Source organism: Electrona antarctica (assembly GCF_951216825.1).
Source record: "Electrona antarctica genome assembly, chromosome: 22".
NCBI classification, from domain to species: Eukaryota; Metazoa; Chordata; class Actinopteri; order Myctophiformes; family Myctophidae; genus Electrona; species Electrona antarctica.
The window spans coordinates 18,417,725-18,438,940 of record NC_136805.1 but is presented as its reverse complement, the minus strand read 5'-3'; the positions used below and the strand labels follow the sequence as shown (position 1 = coordinate 18,438,940).

The 21,216-nt window shown below is 43.5% G+C and overlaps 1 protein-coding gene across 1 annotated transcript in view; it reads left to right on the top strand.

The window, feature by feature from the left end:
* The window catches only part of LOC306915500 (rho GTPase-activating protein 44-like), an 87,412-nt gene extending 69,453 nt beyond the window's left edge, over positions 1-17,959 (top strand). Inside the window, exons 14-22 of the mRNA XM_079492858.1 lie at positions 527-640; positions 4,755-4,846; positions 6,103-6,283; positions 8,773-8,790; positions 9,682-9,882; positions 11,036-11,575; positions 14,509-14,624; positions 15,343-15,726; positions 17,781-17,959. Coding sequence (XP_079348984.1) covers positions 527-640; positions 4,755-4,846; positions 6,103-6,283; positions 8,773-8,790; positions 9,682-9,882; positions 11,036-11,575; positions 14,509-14,624; positions 15,343-15,726; positions 17,781-17,947 — 1,813 coding nt within the window. The 3' untranslated portion in view covers positions 17,948-17,959. The remainder of the gene's footprint in view (positions 1-526; positions 641-4,754; positions 4,847-6,102; positions 6,284-8,772; positions 8,791-9,681; positions 9,883-11,035; positions 11,576-14,508; positions 14,625-15,342; positions 15,727-17,780) is intronic.
* The last annotated feature ends 3,257 nt before the right edge of the window (positions 17,960-21,216 follow it).

The window sequence follows — 21,216 nt, the reverse complement described above, 5'->3', positions numbered from 1 at the left end:
CCTCACCCAGGGCAAATAAAGGCAGTGTATGTGTCAAGTATGAATACGATCATTAGGGTTGGAGCTAAATGTCCCTGTTTGCCAAGACATTTCTGCCGGATTTATACTTCGTTGTATGACAGTGGACCAAAAGCGTGCACCAAAAATAACTTGTGGATGCAAGTGCGTGACATCATCATACTAGCGGCATTAAAGAAAGAACACATCCAGACAACCAAAGAAGACCACCAAAATGAACATACCATTTTAACCCATTTTGACCTGAGATCAGATTCTAAAAATGTCTTCTACATCCTGACAGTTTTCTGAAAAAGCTATGTTTCTATGTCAGTGGTTCTTCGATTTTTCAAAAATAGCAGACCTACAAGCTCGTATGAGCTTGTAGATCTGCTATTTTTCAATAGCTAAAGCATAACATAATGCTAACACCAAAAGGGGTTCCTGCCCAACATGGGTTAAAAGGTGCTGTGTTACTTGCTTTTTTTTCTTGAAATACATGCAAATTTATGCACGCTGTTTTTAACAGGTATTTGATCAAATTCCTTGCCAAGATGGATGAGTACCAGGATTCAAATAAGATGAGCCCTGGAAACATTGCCATCGTCCTCGGCCCCAACCTGCTGTGGATGAACAATGAAGGGTAGGTCCATAGTTAATTCTGTTACACACAATCTACACCAGTGGTTACTTTACTTTACTTTATTTGTTTATTTGGACAGGACAAAGCATATTAACACCTTGCTTGCCCGGACCTATTTAATCCATTTAATCCATGTGCCCATCATTTATAGCGCCCGGACCACTTTTACCGGCGCATCGGAAGTTGTTGTGCATGTCTGTGTAGCAGCTAACAATAGCCACACCACTCTAGAGTCGATCGACAACAACGCGAGGTAAGAATAAATCTATCGCGACTAGCGACTGGACCGTGGAGTGCCGTTTAAACCAGGATCTTTTTTCAGAATTAGACGGGATGATTTAGATCGGGAGTTATGAACGTTTTAAGATTTTCGTTTTCGTCAGCTAAACAGGCAGGGAACATTTTCGATGACGTGTCACTGTTTGACACGTCAACGGATTGGGCAACAAGCGCTCCTAGGCTGTGGAGCGATGCGAACGGTTTTGTTATCATTAATCTCCGTCCTATTTATCAATCTCCGGCTTGGGCACTTGACCATGACCTTGAACTTGACGGAGATCTCCGCCCCGGGCCTCCATGGTGTCACATGGACGTAAATACACCGGATATAGCACCGTTGCTCATTTTCATCCGCAGTCCTCAAAAGAAACACAAAACAGAAAACAGACAGGCAGACAGTGGAATACATTTACATAACATTACATAGGGAACACAGCATAAAAAAGAAATACACCTAAAATAATAATTTCCCAAACTGTTTCATGTCAAGGACCCCCAAATTGGCACTAATTAGTTCGCGGACCCCCATTTGAAGAGATACGCCACGGACCCCCATAAGAGAAGATTTTTACGGCTCTAGCAGTGTCTCTCAACCCGTTTAATTTCAAGAATTGAAACATGAATTAGGCTACGGACCCCCATTTAATGGCATTTCTATCTCTTGAGACCTCAATTGTAAAATCAATGTTAATTTAACTCTTGAGAGTGTACAAATGACAGTTTGTACACTTTCAGAGTTACAGACCCATAAGGGTCCATTTGGTTCCAAACTATCATTTAGCTGGGGACCCCCTGGAACTCCCTCAAGGACCCCTGGGGGTCCTGGGACCCCACTTTGGGAACCACTGATCTACACCCGTATCAATCTACGGGGAGAGGATCCCACAGAGCTTGCTTTACCCTGTAACACCCAGCCTGTAACACCCAGCGTTGCAATACAACATATTTTAATTAATTCATTATCATTGATGTTCATTGCAATGCCATTGCAATGTCATTGGTCCTGATATTTGCATATAAATACCCCACACAGAGGCTGAAATTCACACAAATTAAAAATCTCTGGACTCTTTAACAATTTTTAACCTATGACCTTTGACCTTTAACCCTAATAAAACTGTAATATATGTTTTTTGTGATCATTAGAACGTCTAGAACATGTTTTATTCATTATTGTGAAAGATATCCCCAAAATGTTAATTATTAATTTATTATTATTATATGGACCCCAAAAAGATATCCCCCAAATGTAAATTATTAATTTATTATTATTATTTTAATAATTATTATAAATCTGCAAAAGAATTGCAAAAAAAATAAACTATATATTTTTTTACATCATTTCCTCTGATAAGTCCTATTAGTAAAAAGTAGTAGTAAGGTTGAAATTGTTTTTTTGCAAGTAGAAATTAATCCGGGTTTTACAGGGTTAAAAAGTATGCAAAAAAACATACTCGAAGTCAACTGTATATTCTGTTGTAATCAAAGAAAAGCCAGTGCACTCTTTTATGTGTAATAATTGAACCGCTTTCATTAGTATCCTTGCTCAGCGATGTGCAATATAACAAAGCATTTTTATTTTATTTCATTTTTCCAATATTTCCATTGGGTCATAGGCATAGCAGTTTATTAAGCACCAATTAAAATTTAACATCAACATATATAAAGGGCTACAATATCAATTTTAACCCTAACCCAGGTACCTAAAACATCAACACAAATGAAAAATCAGACTTGTTGAAGTTGCAATCCGTAACTTAAATGTAATTGAATAAAATGTTAACCAATCTCTATGGTGTTATACAATGTAACTAGGAGATGTTCTCCTTAAGCCATTGAGGAATTTAGGCCTCGTCATGTAGAGGACACCTCACCTCACACGTAGCCAGACAACTTTTCCACAATCTCCAAATGCTATATACCAGGGGTTCCCAAACTGTGGTGCGTGCACCTCTTGTGGTGCGCGAACGCCCTCTAGGGGGTGTGTGACATGAAAAGGGTAATGGCGGTTTTATGGTGTTATTTAACACAAACGGCAAAATCTGGTAAAACACTGTTGTAAGGAGATGTATATAGCAGCTGCGGGAGTATACAGCAGTTGTATGTCTCTCAGTGCAGTGATATCTGTGATTATTTGCCTTAATCATATTGAAAAATGTATAATTTTCGGCCAAATACAATGAGACTGAGTGTTGGGGGGTGCGTCAGCTAGGTCAGGTGGTAACAGGGGGTGCACAGCCAAAAAGGTTTGGGAACCGCTGCTATATAGAGTTTGGAACTATACCTCCCGGTATCCGAGACAGTAAGCTATCATCTGTTCGTCATTTCCGTTCACAAAAATATATCTTAAGAGTGAGTAAAAGTACCATATTTGGATTTGAGATGTAGTGGAGTAGAAGTAAAAGTATTGGAAATACTCCAGTAAAGTAAAAGTACAGATGTGCAATTTGAGAACGTCACACGTCATGCCATTCGCAAGACAGTTGATTGTCAGTAAGTTGTCAGAACATTGTCAGTGAGAAAGGAGGGCTTTTGCAAATGTGTTGTTGTTATGTTAATGCTATTCAGATTCTTTTTTTTTAATGAATAGAAGTGTCGAAAAGGGACACTTGTTTTCAGTAACAAAAGAGAAGAATTAGCAAGGCTAAACAGTGAAAAGAACCTTGGGAAAACAAATACTTCCAGAAAATAATGCAGGAAATGTACAGGAAAGCCTGAAGGGTTGGAACATCTGTACCTCAAAATGTTACAGTATTTGAGTAAACGTACTTTATAGTTACTTCCCACCACTGCTGTAAAGACAACCCATGTGAGGCAGACTTTTTGTCTCGTTGATGCAATTTGGGCCATCCCACAGTCTAGGAGGCATTTGTCTCCTACCTCCTGAAATGTCTACCGGATCACATCGTTATGCCATGGACCCAGGACACTTGTTAGTGAGCTGATGTATTGAGTATAAATGCCCAGAGCGGTGAGCCATGAGCCATGGCTTGTCTTACACCGTATAAACCAGGGTTTACAGCCAATTATAGACTGTAGCTGCAGACTCACTGCAGGGGGAACGTGAAGAAGTCGAACATCCAAATGTTTCATGAGTTGCTTGGGTTACTTTCGTTCATGCTGTTCTGCAGTTACGTTTGAAACACTGCTTGTAGTTCTTCCACCAGCGCCCAGTGATGTCAAAATATGTCATTGGGTGGTGGAGGTAGTAAACTAGGCTGGTGTTATAGATATGCTAGCCTGGCGGGGCCAGACTCATAGCGAGGACGCTTCCTCCTCGCATGAAGCGTCAGTGAATCCTCGCTGTGAGTCTGGCTGCGCCAGGCTGTAGATATGCCACTATGACCCAAAAAATAGGAGATAATGTTAAAAATTGATGAAAGTGTTCCTGCCGAGGACTATTTTTTGTACTGGCAGATTTGTCTGGTGTCTGCTCTCTAGGTCGTCCTCAGACTACTACTCTCCAATATGTCTTTAAGAAATTAAATTGAATATCGCCGGGTGGTGCACGCCGCTCGGAGACTTCTGTAAAACTCCAACTGTGTTTCCCATTAGTGATAAACTCTGATGAACTAAGTAGCTGAGGGGTGAAGGAGACTCATAATCTCATGTAAATCTCCAAGCCCCTTTTACCATTGGCCAACTTTTAATTAGTATTTTTAATGTCCTCGGTTTTCAAATTGGGCTTTTAATTTTCTCATTTAAACTATAACATTTTCGAGGGAAATGTCCGTGTCTCAGCCTTTTAATTCTCCTAATCCTGGCCGGCCCAATTTCACCCCAGGCTGTCTTGCGTGTCTCCTCTATATTTCCACCCACCCGTCTCTCCCCGCAGGAACATCACAGAGATGATGACGACCGTATCCCTGCAGATCGTTGGCATCATTGAGCCAATCATCCAGCATGCCGACTGGTTCTTCCCTGGAGGTGAGGATAAGTCAAGGCAACGAGAGGGATGGATCATTTCTGCCCATCTTACTGCCAGTGTTGCCAAGTCCACTTATTCTTGGACTTGTTTCTAAAGTGTACAGTACAGTTGCTTAATGGGCTATTTGCAATTATGCATCCAACCCTCAGCTTTGGCCTTCCGGTCGGCAGCCGACTCATTGCTGGTGGACGTACGGTCGTGATTTTGTAAAAGTTCTTTAGTTTAAACCACACTATTTCATTTGATTATTCGTGGTTAGTCGTGGTTTTTCATAGTTTGTATTATTTGTGTGACGAAGTTGACACGATGACATAAGTTAAAAACGTCAAAATCTCCTTTTAAAAACGGCAGCTCTTCCAGTTACGCTGCTGCCTTCCAGTCACTCACTGCTCACACACTGACCACTGACTGACTGTCTCTCTCCCCACATGAACATAATCTGCGCTCTCATCTCTCTCTCTCTCTCTTTCACACGCGCACGTGCAATAGCTGTATCATCATAGCTACTTCTCGACGTACGTGTGCGTGAGAGTGAGAGAAAGAGAGAGATAGAGAGGTAGTATGATGATACAGATACTGTGCGTGAGAGAGAGGGAGAGATGAGAGCACAGATTATGTTCCTGGGTGGGAGAGTCAGTGGTCAGTGCGTGAGCAGTGAGAGTGGAACACAACTGGAAGAGCTCATGTCAACGTCGCCACACAAATAATACAAACTATGAAAAACCACGACATCAAATAATCAAATGAAATAGTATGGTTTAAAGAACTTTTTTTGTTTCCTACAAAATCACGACCGTACGTCCACTAGCAATGAGTCGGCTGGCGACTGCAGCGGCAACTTCTGTTTCCCAGATATCCTCTCTACCCATTCAGCCATGGCTACCTAATAATTTGACGCCCAATAGTTATGTTACTGTTTACCACAAAAGTAGTTGCGTTACTTTGTAACATGTTAATCCTGACACTGCATTTACTTGTGCCAATGAGCAGGTAATGTATACAATACTATTTACTATTGTCAATGCTTGCTCATTGACAAATCTAACACACAATATGATATGTATTAGCTACAATTGTGTTCTTACATCACTGTGTACAAAGTTACCCTTATGTCATTTTTTACCTTTTAGAGAGCAGCAAATTCATACATTTGACACGGTATTGCTTTTCAAGTTTGAAACATTATGAAGGCAGCTGTCAAAATTTCTTTGCCGAAATATCATTACATTTATTCATTCCGGTGTGTTTTTGTCAGAGATCGAGTTTAATGTCACGGGGAACTATGGCAGTCCGGTGCACATCAACCATAATGCCAACTACAACACCATGCCATCGCCGGACTTGGACCAGACTGAACGCAGGCAGAACGACCAGAGCCGAAGGCCACTCAGCGTCGCCACCGACAACATGATGCTGGAGTTCTATAAAAAGGACGGGTAAGAGAACCATACAATGATTCAGTCTTTCAGTTTGGGACGTGGACACACATTATAGTGTTTCATGATGGTGTTTCTCCTTTCACATTTCAGAGAAGAAAGATGCGAATACTTGGCCTCTACTCTTAGAGAATTACGTCACTTACAACATGAAAACAAATGATGTACAAGTTATGTCCACGGATCAATTAAGAGTGTAGTATAGTATAGTATTGTATAGTAGTCGCATAGAAACTAGAAGCTTGTTATTCAGTCAGTCCTATACATTCTGACATGTGTGTACACCTTAATTATCTTTAGCATTTTCATTTCAACCATCTCATTGACTCTCACCCTCGATGCACTTATTCCCTCATTCAACACCAATCCTAAGCAGGCACTCTAAATGTTTTTGTTATTGTTTATAATTAAACAAATTAAGACTGCTGTGCTGACATATTAGCTGTGGGCTTATTCTAAATGGGGGGAAAAAAGGAAACTTGCAATTCTGCCTAATTTCAGAGTTACGTGCATGTAAAGTGCTTAAGGGTCACTTTCGAGAGAGAATGGACTTCTGCTCACAGATCGGCGCAGGAATTGAATTTGGTGAGGAGTTTGGTTTTGCCCGTTGGACGGTTGGAGGGACAAAGACAATATCACATTCCTTCTTCCTTCTTAGTGAGTGAGCCTGGAGTGAGAGAGAATGGCAAAAAGAAATGGGACATGGTAGGGAGGTTTATACTGTGATATGGGAAATCTGGACATCCTGAAGAAAAAATTGAGGATTTGCTAAGTGAAATCATTCTGTCTCGATCTGTCATCTTTTCGCCTGTGTCCTTCTATCTCTAACGTCTGTCTGTCTGTCTGTCTGTCTGTCTGTCTGTCTGTCTGTCTGTCTGTCTCTGTGTGTGTGTGTGTGTGTGTGTGTGTGTGTGTGTGTGTGTGTGTGTGTGTGTGTGTGTGTGTGTGTGTGTGTGTGTGTGTGTGTGTGTGTGTGTGTGTGTGTGTGTGACTCGTTCACTCTGTCTCTATCTCGGCACATCTCTCTCTCGCTCTCTCTCTCTGTGTCTCTCTCTGTCACTCTCTCTCTGTGTTCTTTAATAGGCCCTTGGTCTTATCAGGCCCTGCCCTGCAGAATAGTCAGGCTGAGCCCAGCAGCACTGGGACCAAGTAAGCCTGGCTAATTAAACCTGCCTGGGTCTGTGTAAGCCCCGATCAATAGAGCTTGCCTTTCATTAGAAACACATACTCTTCCGCTCTGACTGAGTTCAGACTGAAAAGTGTTTTTCTTTTTTTTGTCTTCTTTTTTTTTTTTTACACAATAGTTTTCTTGCTTGGTCATAAATAAAACACATCCTAAAGTGATATTTTACTTTGGGATAGTGCACATTACTGCACATTACATTTACCTTTTAGTGCACATCGCTTTCTAGATTCAGATGAATGAAGATGTAATGCTCTTAGGAACTGCAGCCAGTCAGCACCACTTTCTTATAGTTGCGGGAAATGGAAATTAGACTAGACGTGATGTCACTCTGTGTCTGCTTGGATCAGACATCAAAAAGTTAATTTGACTGTTTTGTGTATATTATACTGAGAGCTGAGTACAAACATCTGACAGACTGTGGTGACAACAGCAAGACATCCAGTACTTGGTGTCAAGTACAGTACATAAACCTGTAGGGATTATTCATTTGTGAATATCTCTCCCCCCCTCTCTTTCTCTCTCTCTGTCTCTGTCTGTCTGTTTGTCTGTCTCTCTCTCTCTCTCTCTCTCTCTCTCTCTCTCTCTCTCTCGTCTCTCTGTCTCTCTCTCTCTCTCTCTCTCTCTCTCTCTCGCAACCCTGTGTGTTGCGCGGCTATCAAATGTTAAAATAACTTGAGGGACATTTATCACAACACTGCAGGCAACCACTTGTGTTAACTAAAGCTTTAGAATAGCTTCAAGTAATTTCTTCTACATTTGTCTTATTTTCTGAGGATGTGGGGTGGATTTCTGTGATCCACCGGGAAACTTTGACCTAATTAGCACTAAATGGAGCGATAATTTGCTTGCTGGGCAGGATGTGCTTGACGCACCTTTGGGAAGGCACATTTTCACCCCCCAAATCCCTCTCCTCATTACCGTCAGCATGACTCACATCCCTCCCCACCAACGCCAGCAGCCTGCCAGCCCAGTGTTGCGCCAAAATGTGTGACCTATCTATTATATTAGATATAATATTATGTATTATGTTATTCCTCGCGTTGGTGTGGATTTGCGGAGAATTCCCAACCGTGACTCCTGGTGTCACACAATTCGATTGGTCACCAATATTGGTGTAACATCAACCTTGCATCCCACTCCCCGCTGCCTCACCATCCCAGCTTTCAGAGCTCATAAATGTGACCTGCCAAACTCCCACCGACACTTTAATAAAGAGGCTCTGTGTGGGCGAGGGCACAGCACTTTCTCATGATTTGTATTCCTCTGCTCATTTCTGCTTGTCTCTGTTCTGACACAAACGCAGCATTAGGAAGATACAAAGGTACTGTACTTATTTTCTTGACTTTTCTCCAAACCCACTTGCCGCCTTTTCACCGGTGTTGTTGTCACAGCCGCACGTTGAAAGAAAATGTCTCTTTTGTCATTATTTGTCTCTTTAGTATTCCCTTCAGGTCTGCTCACTGGGTGAAGTGACACACTTTGACACCGGTAGTTCAGGGTTTCCCAACAGCGGGGTGACAGAGTGGAGGTGAATGGCTGGTTGTCAAGTCTCCCGTGGGAACAAAGCAGGCCTTTCTATCTCGTTTGCTTAACCAGCATCTTTTCAACGTCACTGGATAAACATGTTTTGATGAGTTCAAACACCAAGCCGTTGATACAAAAGCATTTTGTTGCTTTCATTTAGAGACAACCATGTACATAGATTGTTTTGGATGATTCCTGCTTTCCTGTGATTGCCTGATTTCTGATTTCTTCCTGTGATTTCTGTTTCTCTAACCAGAAACTTGCTATATTTAGTGCTTACACGATTCGATTATTCTCAGGCTAAAGAATAAGCTGCATATCACATGAATACCCCATCAAAACATGAAAAGAGAAAGGGCAGTTATCCTTTAAATTTACTGTGTTCTGTCCTTAACATTCGCTGCTGTAGAGCCTAATTTCAACCATACACAAGGCTCTGTGCCATGAGTAGTGTGATGTTTTCCCCAGCTGCTGATCTGGGCTCGGTTTGGGCATGGTTTTAGTGAAGGCCAGCACCTATAAGGGAGAGTAAGGCTGATCCTTAGTCAGCGACTCCGTCCCAGACACTCCGTGTGTAGTGTTCGACACCTGACCACCCACGCCCATGCACCCAAACCCATGTGACCACCACACTCGGCCCTGAACTTGACTTGGCTGTTGATCTCTGTCCCCCCTCCCCCCAATGCAGCATGGGTGTGAGGGTGATGGACACGTCTTGGGTGTCACGCAGGGGCTCGTCGTCTGCCCGCCATTCCACCTCCACGCCTCCGAGCGTGCAGCCCCCCGCCCCGCCCAACAATGACGCGCTCGATCCCGAGCAGGCGGCGGGGGAGCTCTCGGCGTCCCCCTCCCCCACCCCTCCTCCCGCTAGCAGCAGTGACCGAGCCAGGTAAGGCCGCGGTGGTGCCCTGTCCTCCGCTTGCCCCCTCCACCATACCCCCCCCCCCCCCCCCCCCCCTCCCAGTGTGCTGCTCCCTCACAGTGCCGCTGCGACTGACCTGCCACAGCGGCGTTGTCTCTCTGCGCTTCAACCCGTTTACCTGTCTGTAACACACCTGCTGGCTCATGTTGAAATCCCCCCCCCCACGTTGTTAATTTGCATCTCTCGACGCATGTCCTTATGAACTATACCTCTGACTTTCCAACTGTTCTTTAAGTCAGCGTTGTTATTTGTAAGCGTCACTTATTGTGCAGTAAAGCTCTTGGTGGTGTCATTAATGTTTTGCCTATAGTTCTCTTCATATTGCCGAGCCACTTCAGGTTGGTTGATTTTGAAGTGTCTCACTGGGAGGTCTTCTTTTTATACGGTGTGGCTCTGCAGGAGGCTGGCTGTCTATACTGTAAGAGGGTTGACTGTGTCTTTGTGTGTCTGTGTGTTTTTGTCCGGAAATAATCTCACAGGACTGGACAGATCAGCGGCATACTGCTAGTAGGCTAGCACCATGCATATTTTGTTCACATGATTTATAGTTTCAGAAATACAGTGTGTAACTTTGATTGTATAATGGCAGTCAAGGGGGGTTGGATCGGGTTGAAACCTTACAAAAATGGTGTTGTGTAGGCCAAAAAGTGCAATTCTAGAAAACAAACTGACGAGTTCAGTGTTAGAGCTCAAGCTTTCTAGGACGTGCTGCATGTGCATGTCTTTCATGCCTTTTTGACATCGTTTTGAGGTGTCATTCAGCAGCTGTGTCAACGCATTGTTGCTAGGCATGCATGCCTCGCTTGCAACAGATAAGGCAGTTGATGGAATGCATGCATTTGAAAATGCCTAAGAATGGTTCTGAGCCGTTGTTTTTGTTTTTGTTTAGCTTTTGCGCTGTTCTCGTTCAAGTCCTCCCCACCTCCGTAACATCACAGTGTAAATTAGAATGGCACTAATTTCCTCCTTCACAGCTACTGAATGAGCACCCACACACCCAGAATTTCCCACTGGACTTTCCCCTCCACGCCCCAATGATCATCGCATCCACTATCAAACATTAACATTTGACCACCAGCTCAGTTCCCCATGAAACCTCTTGACGTTCTTATCGTTGCAGCTCGGACGACGCGTCTTCCAATTGGTCGGACTCCTGTTATGCCTACCCCTCCCCAGAGGAAGAGAGGCCCCCTCCCCCTTATCCCTCTTCCTCCTCTTCTTCTTCCTCCTCGTCCCACCCACTCCCTCACCACCATGTCTATATCCGAGCACCTCCGTGTCCGCGTCCCGTCGCTCCCGGTCCCGAGTCTGTGCCCCCGGGACCCTCCCCTCCCCCCCGCTGGTACGGCTACAGCCCTCCCCCGCTGCCACCCCTCTGCCCCTCCCCCCAGCCGCAACTCGACGTCAACTCTAACCCCAAGCCCAGCTCTCTGCACCTGCCCAAGCGCGCCTCCCTGTCCGACCCCTCCGCTCCGCATGCATCCCCGTCCGACACTAACGCCTCCTCCCTCCACGCCAAGCCGCCCCGCGTGCTAACTCGTCCCGACCCGCTCCCGACCCTGGGGCTGACCCCCGCCCACCCCTCTAACACCCCCCCGCCCGTCACCCCTCCGTGGGCCTCCTGTGCCTGTACCCAAGAGAGAGGACCCAAGCTGAATAGGTAAATGAATACGGATCCTCGACTTGTGGACGCCTTGAGCTGTGTACACATCCTGACAACACAATGAACACATCGACACACAGCTGCACATGCGCACACATACTAGGTTTGAAGAGATGTGTAAACTGAAGAGATGGGTAAACTGTCGCAGTTTCGCACATTTTTGGTAGATGGTAGAGTCATGGCATTTTACTTAGTTAGACCAACGATAGTACGTTTTGTGCATTACTTGAACAATAAATATGACCCCAAGCAACCTGATGGACGCTATAACAATGAACTTTATGTTTCGGCTTATAACTTTTGAACCAACTCTTCCAATGTCAAGTTATTTTCCTGCATTCTGTGGGTCCAGATGAAACAGCTATTTTTTACATAAATAGACCAAATACAACAATCATTGGGGAAATCATCAAAAACGTTGCAGATATAATATTAGACCTGAAATATCCCCGAAAAGTTACAAATGCAAGGAAATGACATGGTTTAACACAAATCTGACTAAAATGTTCAAGTTGTTTGTCCCGTCATTACAAAACTCAAAGGATATGTTTTTATAGATTAGATTAGATGTCTTTATTATCCACAAGGGAAAATTGTTTTGCTCAGGTCAATGCATACATTCAGGACAATACATACAGGACAATAAAATAAAACACCCAGCAAAGTACAGTACTAGTACATTTTTTAAAGCTATTTAAAAGAAAGCAAAGTCTCTCTCCACACCATGAAACACTCATAATGTGTGTGTGCGTGCGTGTGCGCGTGCGTGCACGCATGTCCATTATCACACTATTGATTGTGTGTAAAATTATTTCTGAAATCACCCAATAGAGCAAATTTGTCCATAAATCAATCACAGTTATTCCAAACACCATCAGCTCAAACTAGATGGATATGTTTAATTAAGCTGTTGAAACAGGTGCCCAATTCTTTTTTTTTTTAAATTGAGCAGTGGAGTGTAATGAGCGCCTGTCCAACCGCCGTAAAACATGTTAGTTATCGTTAATACAGATGTCAGAGACTGTCAAGTCTCTCCTTGATTAGAAACAATCAAGATTAAAACTAAAGACAACTTCTTTTCATTGTGGTCCTCTCTCAAGCAAGGTGTGTGGCAATCATAGTTCTAAATAATAAATAAAACCAATCCATCTAAAATAAATAGCCAATTTACATTTTATAAAAGAAAAGACGCATGCCTTACATAGGGAACTTAACTTAATAATTCATCATCATCATCAAATATCATTTAGTTTGATTTTTTAGGGTTCTGTTAATACAGATGCTATATCTAAGCTGTTCCATTGTGAAGCAACTACGGAATAGCTTACCTTCAGATAAACGTCCTTTAAGAGCTGCACCGCTCACCGCAGCTTGTCATTATCGGTTCCATCTTTAATTTCACAGCCATATACAATACTATTGCACTCCATAACTTTCCATGTTGCTAGGCTATTCTGCAGATGGTTGCTAAGCAACAAAGAAAATCCAAAGCTGTCAGTGAATTGCATTATAAAAGTGGGCGGCTCTGACTCATTTTTTATCGGGCTCACTTCCCTCTCAGTGGTGGTGGTGGAGTGAGACAACGGCTACGGCTACCAGGGGTGCACAGCACAGCACAGTGGTGGTGGAGTGAGACAACGGCTACGGCTACCAGGGGTGCACAGCACAGTGGTGGTGGTGGAGTGAGACAACGGCTACGGCTACCAGGGGTGCACAGCACAGCGGTCCTTGCGAGGTGCCAGCCAACGGATTAAACACTAAAGCAGTGGTTTTCAACCAGTGGTCCGGGGACCACCAGTGGTCCCCCAGCTAAATGATGGAGAGTTGGTAACCAAATGGACGCTAATAGATCTTTAACTCTTGAGAGCGTACCCTTACGGGTCCATTTGGTTTCATTTTACGCTCTCAAGAGTTAAATTATTGTTAAAAATCTGCTTTACTTAATTCACCAGTTCAAGTCAACACAATTTAGAGATTGTAGAAGAATTGTTATTTTGATCACCACATCAATACGGCAGGTAATTGTGGACACAATCTTATCCAACGACAACAAAATATTCAACGTTTTGGGACTGAGAGGCTAAATCTCATCAAATGCCGAATAAATAATGGTCCTTGATATGAAAAGGGTTGAAAACCACTGCACTAAAGAATAAAAGAATATAACCGCTCACACTCGTAGCTACCGATGCCAATAATTATGGATTGGAGACAAAGAGACTCTCTAGTCTAGGCTGCCTTCTTCAGGGGGAGTGGGAGAACGGACCTTAGTCTGAACCAGGCAGGGAAATGTCTAAATAACACGGAAGGCAAGATCACGCTTCTATCAACAGCATATGCGTGTTATTGGTTGTTAAAAATAAAAAAAATATCCCACAGGACTTCATTTGCATTTCTCCATCAATAGACCATAATATTCACACGGCGGATATCTTGCCATTAAGTTAATGCTTTTTCAATGTAAAATGCCAACATGGCCGCCATGTGAATATGGTCTAGTCTTCAAACCCCTGCAGTCTCAATCACCCATCCCTGTCTCATCTGCTGTCAGTGTGGGCTGGGACATTTGGAGCTGGGTGTGTGGGGGGGGGGGGGCTGTCAAATCATCAACCGCAAGCATAAATTCAATATGTTGTTGACCTTCAAGTCCTCTCTTCGTTGACATTCTGCACTACCCAAAAAAGAAAAATCCATCAAGCCATAACAGGGTTTATACACGGGGTCGTTGTTTGTATTCACTTGCTTCTGCTACATTGCAATAGAGTGCATTTGTCAGTCTGCTCCAGTGGTCTCTCAGAGCGTTTGACATTGAACTGCGGGTGCCACTGTGTTTCTATAAAGAGGTCATTAGTAGGGCTGACGTGTGAAGAGCAATATGCAACAGGGGGGGGCAACGTGTTATTTATGGGTGTGTTTTCCTCCTTCTCCAGTACGCTTAAGAACAAGGAGCTGTCTCCAGTCATTGGCCAGAAAGGGATCCAGGGAATGGCGATCTCTAGTGGACAGTCACTGCACTCTGACCACAGCCCACTCACTCTGAGAAGAGGTAATGTGTGTGTGTGTGTGTGTGTGTGTGTGTGTGTGTGTGTGTGTGTGTGTGTGTGTGTGTGTGTGTGTGTGTGTGTGTGTGTGTGTGTGTGTGTGTGTGTGTGTGTGTGTGTGTGTGTGTGTGTGTGTGTGTGTGTGTGTGTGTGTGTGTGTGTGTGTGTGTGTGTGTGTGTGTGCGCGCATGTGCGTGTGCGCACACGCACGTGTTAATTGCTTTACTCAGTCACTCTCTGCCTTGAACCGGATTGTTATTTTCAGGCAGGCAAACCTCTGGTCTGCAAATTCTTTTTGAAGGCCAAGCTGGAATAGTTTGCATTCAGTCTTGAATAAATACAAATAATTAGGCCTTGTTTTCTTCAGGGCTTATTTTCTCATCAATTTACAACAAGATAATATCTACAAGCCAATTAATGTAAGTTATGTATGCATATATCATAGAATAAATCACAGCTTCAAATATCCCGATTGAGATATTGACGCATGTAATTGCTGTCACGATACAAAACACGAAACTCTTTTAGGCACATTTATTTGTCTGCATAAATTGGAAACCCCTATGGATATACACAGTGGCAATCCCCATGGTAAACACAATCTTAAACACAATGGAAAGCATTAATAATTCATACATAGAAATCATAAGTTTGCACGATAGCAAGAGTAAGAGACTCACTGGACGATGTGGCATTCTCTTGTTGGTTCTGGTCTCTCCACAGCTAAGAAGCTTGCTCCCATCCCACCTAAGGCGCCTTACTGTCAGACCGGAGCCATATCTGACCAATCCACAGGCCAGCCATCCCCAGTCAGCCTGTCGCCCACCCCTCCCAGCACCCCCTCCCCGTACGGGTTTGCCTACCCCCAGGGCTACGCCACCATCGGTTCTCCGGGACAGTCACAGATGGCCACCACCCCGTCCCTCTCCTCCCCGCCCTCTCTGGCCGGCACTCTCACCAAGGCCAGGCCCGTTCCCAAGCCACCGCGGCAGAGGCCCAGCTTACCTCCCCCCCAGCCCCCCACCACGCCAGGCACCAGCCCCCAGCCCCTAGAATACTCCTCGGGGCTGCAAGATGGCCTTTCTCCAGGAGAGAGCATGTCCACAGGTAAAGGCTTTGTGGACACTAACTCAGTCGATCTCTCTCTCACACACACACACACACACACACACACACACACACACACACACACACACACACACACACACACACACACACACACACACACACACACACACACCACATAACCGAGGATCATATCGTTTAAAGAAATGAGCCACAAATCAAGCTTGTTTTGGTCCAAAAAGAAGAATCCAAGATATTACGATTCTAAAAACTGCGTTCCCATAAGCTAACGGAATTTTCATTTCCGTTTTTATTTTTATTTCTTTCTTTTTTTTTCATCGCACTGCAACCGGAGTGTTACAAGTGCGTACAGAACACAGTTGTGAACCGTAATCAATTGATATTATAAAAAAGGCTTGAAAAGGTGATCTTGGCACAGTGGGCGTTGTTAACATATAAGCGTACTAAGCATAGTGTAGTGTAGATTATGTTAAGTAGCACCAGACTGATAAGTCACCTGAATATCTTTCTCATAAAAATAAAACATGAATGACATTCATTGGTTTATATCATAGTAGTAGTGTTCATGCTGTTCTGTATATAAGTTGGGTTGACTCACTGGTACTATAGGTGCTAACCTCTATATCTCTGACTCTTCTTCCCCCTCTTGTCCACAACTGTCACGGTCTTAATTACAGCGGTATGAGCCCAGAGGTTCATTGTGGTTCTGTGTGTAAGAGAGATTTTTCTAGGGTAAGCAGGAGTTTGCTGTTGCATACTAAAGACTCACCTCCCTCCACATCCCCACCAAATACCCTCTGTCGTCTTGGCTGAATGTGGAGCTGGACCCTCACGCTCAAGAGCAGGGTGAAGTTGCCCATAGACACGGGTCCGGGATCAGTTTCCTGATGGCCGCCACAAATGGTTGCGCTGAGGAGGTTCAAGGAGAAGCTGATCATTGGCCCGGTGCCGAATGGCAACCTCACCCTACTGTAGATGCTCCTTTTACAGTATATACCAGTATACATGACTTGCTATTATGTATAATGTTTATATATATATACACTGTATATTTTAATGTGTCCACCAAACCCCATTTTGCCGGCTGTTGCATGCATGGTGGCTGAGACTGATGCAATGCATGGCTTACAGTACATGGACCATGTACCATCTACTGGAATCAGCCCCCCTGACAGAATCCGATCCCCCCCCCCCCCCCCCGTCCCTGCCCCCCACAGTGCTTCCTCCCTTATAAAGGCCTCTTCCAGCTGCCACCCCAGCTTACAAAGTCACTGACCCCATCGACGAGCCACCCACCCACCCCTGAGCATAACCTATCCACCCCACAACCTTGTGCGTCGCTCACCCTCCTCACACACACACACACACGCACACACACGCCCACATACTGGCGTCCACTTGTTGTCTGTCACAGTTGTTACACCGTGGATGTTGTCATTCTCACAGCACCTCGAGACCAAAGACAAAGACATTGCGAATTCTTCTCAATGCAAAGAAGGAAATAGTCACAAATGTGCACCGGGCAACACGAAGGACGCAAATGACATGACACAAATTTTGATCATTCACAAAAGTTTAAAAACTCCAACTTGAGCTAAATTATTGGTACGAGTATAATGCAAATTACCTTGCACGAATGAAGTGAGGCAAAATTTGCTTTGCGCCGAGTGTGAACATACCATTAGGGTTTTAGTGCAATTGAAGTAAATTGCATTTCTTGGCTCTTTTCTTCCATAATAATAATATTCATTGATATCTGCTCACGTGGAAGACAGGTGCAAGTGTCACCTACTTTTCTGTTGTTCTGATGCTGTATATTGTAACTATATGGTCTGGAAGTGATGATGACCCACATGCTGTGTGCAACTGTTGTACCTCATTCAGCATCAATGAAGCCACCTCTGAAATTATATGTTTTACTTACGTCAATACTTGATTTGTAACGATTGCATACTTCTTTTCTTTTCTTTCTCTCTCTGTCTCTCTGATTGTCTGTCTGTCTGTCTGTCTCTCTCTCTCGCTCCCTCTCACTGCTCTCCTCTTATTTCCACTCGCCTCTTCCTCTACCCTGCCAGATTCTTTCTGCAACCTGGACATACCCATCATCAACGTTGAACTGGACGGCATTTTCGACGAGCCCTACATTCCCTTCAGGAACTCGGTGGCGGTAGTCGAGTCGACCAACGGTGGCAACAAGTCGGCCGAGTCGGAGGAGGAGGAGACGGAGAGTACTGTGCTATGACACCACGAGTTCCTGTCACCTCTGACATGCCACACCACCACCGCTCCACCATCACCTTGACACCCCGCTAACATCTTGCTCACCAAAGGGACAAAGGGACATCTCAGTACAGGCGGGAACCCCGCAGGTGAATTTGGCTTTCATCTTCACTTCTACAACCTGTACTCGACTCCCGGCAAGACTGACTTAAATATAATGAATATGAATAATATCAAATGGGTATCAAAATACAGATGAGTACTCTTGGTCTTTTGGTGGGGTATTCCAACACGCAATGTGATATTATTTATGGCGACCATGTCGTTTAATTTGATTTTCTTTTTTAATGTTTTTTAATATGTTTTATTTCATGCTTTTTCGTCTTTCTTTTCTTTGCCTTACAAGAGTCACGTGCAATGTTGCCTTTAACTTAACACTAAAGACTGGAGGCAGGCTTTTGGGGAGGACTCACTGAAGTCAAGAATATTTCACTTGTGCACAACTGTCAGTTCCAGAGGCTTATTTCCATTCCTCTCTATTTCCCTTCCCGTTGATGCTGTATCATGTCCCTTCCTCATTTTTTGGGGGGGTGGGTAGGGGGGTGCAATGCAAATAGATTTATATTTTGTCTTTTGACTCTCACTTGCCAAATTAATAAACGGTTTAAGATCTGTTATTTGTAGCGAGTGACGCAGTCCTGTGGCAAAGTATGAAATGCTAAATCTCCGTCCCACACCTGAGCGTTCACTGTGAGTGTGCCCTGCGTTGCTGTACGTTTATGGAAATTGTGTGTGAGTGTGTTGTGCCCTGTCGGTGTGGTGTGACGTGTCGTATTGTGCTGTACGGCGTGTTGCATCATCGGTGTTGTCAAGCTTAAATGGGATGCATGCATGCTTCAGAGCTTAACCACACAAGGAAATATTCCACGGCTGCGCAGAACTTCTACTGCACGTGCCCAATCAAACTTTCCAGTGGTACATTTTTAACATTGTATTCAATCAGGATATGAAACGCTGAATATTTATTGTTTATACTGTACATCTTCAGAGTATATGATAGGAGTAACGCTATGAATCAAATCATATTTTTTAATTCCATGCAAGCTATACAGACACCCAGTATTCCTGTATATGGAATGTATTTGGTGATAGAGTACCTTATTTGAAAGCTAGGAAATCTATGGGATATCCGATACATGGCTGTATGTGTCACAAGTGGAGAGACACCTATTGCACAGTACACATGTCACATACAGATACAAAAGGGGAAAACGGAACACAGAAAACACAGGAAAAAACAGATTTAATTGACATTTTTATTTTGGCGGTGTTGCATGGGATTTCCTCCCCCTACTTCTCTACATTGAGCGTAGAGACAGAGGACCTCTAAATAATACTCTATATACAGAGTATAACTGGAATGTAGAAGGGAGGGACAGAGCTCTCTCTCTCTCTCTCTCTTTCTCTTCTCTCAGTGGTTTAAGCATCTGGAGAATCCTCCCTGGCATTGCCCTGCCACTGTGGGGTGAGCTGCCTCAGCTGTATGAGAGAGAGATATTAGAGACATTCCTCTGTGTGAGAGAGAGAGCACATGAGCACAAATGCCTCATGCGCCTGTGCCGTGTGTACAGTAGTGTTAATGGCCCTCACAGCACATCTTGTCATATCAGAGAGTCTCACAACGCACATTCTCCGTGCAAAAAAAAGGTGCAATTTCTATATTTAATTGAGACAGCCGCATGTGTCTTTTCTTTTGTTTTGTTTCTGACAGTGCGTAGATGCAGTTTCAATTGCCCTCCCTTTGCAGTAAGAGGAATCTTTGTGGAGCACTGTATGATCAGGAATGTGTATACTTGTATATTTTGATGAGAGTATTTATAATGTTATATATTCCGAATAGTTTTTACTCGGTCTGAAGAGCTGGGAGTGAATTCCTCAGTACACGACTCATCCATACTACTTACATTAAAAGAAAGAGGGACCAGAATTTGTTGTTTGCCTTCTGATGGGCTTGCCATGTCCTATCCAAACTCATTTGACTATACTGCTTTTTGTTCTGAGAATGTCTCAACCATCCACTCCCTTTATTGCCTGAGATTCACTTCGCTGCTCTACCATTATCTTACTTTGAAATGTGATAAACATTATTCATAAGACTGTAAATACTGTACAAATGTACATACATCCAGGCGGGATTGATAAATATATACAAAATGTTGTAAGGAAAATATTGATGGAATATATATGTATGTGTATGTTTGTATATATTTGTGTTCTGGTCCTAGCACAATGTTGCCAGATTTACATTAAACACAAAAGTGGGGTTGCTCAAATGTCGACAACAAAGTTCCTACAGTCACTCTAATGACATTGAGATAGATTCAAGGTTAAATCTATTTTATAGGATTGCTAAATTAGATATTGCTGTTGCTGATAGAGTATTGCAGAGTCATGACCCCTTAAAGAGAAACTCTTCAAGGAAAATGCTGCATCACTGCTGTTTTTCTTCTTAATATTATTTGACTGTTTATAGGCACCCCATATATCTTCATTTTCACATACAGACTAAGAACTGAGCCGATGCGACATCCAAATATTGCTCTCACTTACAGAAGGACCACCATTTTATTACATAGAGCCACACATAAAATGTCTCTCATTTTAGGTACAGGTCACAAGATTCACCATTTCAAAGCCGTAAACCAATTCAGAAAAGGAAGATCAAGAGCAAAGATTATAAAGTGCAATTACCCAATTCACTTAGCAGAAAACCTCAGAAATCTTAAATTAGATGATTAGAGACTTTGGACAATCTATTTGATGTTTTGTTTGTTGTTTTGTACTATTTCAGAGTGAAATTGGTACGACATGAAATTAAATACAATCTCTTCCTCTCTATACCGTCTGTATTGGTTTGAAGAACACATTTTAAAAGCAATTTTGGAAATCAGTCATTACAAATTGGTCTTGGTGAGATGCGGTCTGTCCCTGTGTCAATTTTAATGTGCGCCTCATTATGCTCTTTCTGCTGTCTGTGTGTGTGTGTGTGTGTGTGTGTGTGTGTGTGTGTGTGTGTGTGTGTGTGTGTGTGTGTGTGTGTGTGTGTGTGTGTGTGCGCGGCTGCGCGCACGTGATACCAGACAACATTTCCAGTATTATTTTTTTTGAAGCATGCTCTGTGAGGTGAATAAAGAAAAGGCCTTTTTCTAAATGAATTCTGTAGGTGGAATGTACTGTTGACAGCTGAAGATGGTCATTATACGTGTGTTGTGGATGTAGTGTACAACTGGG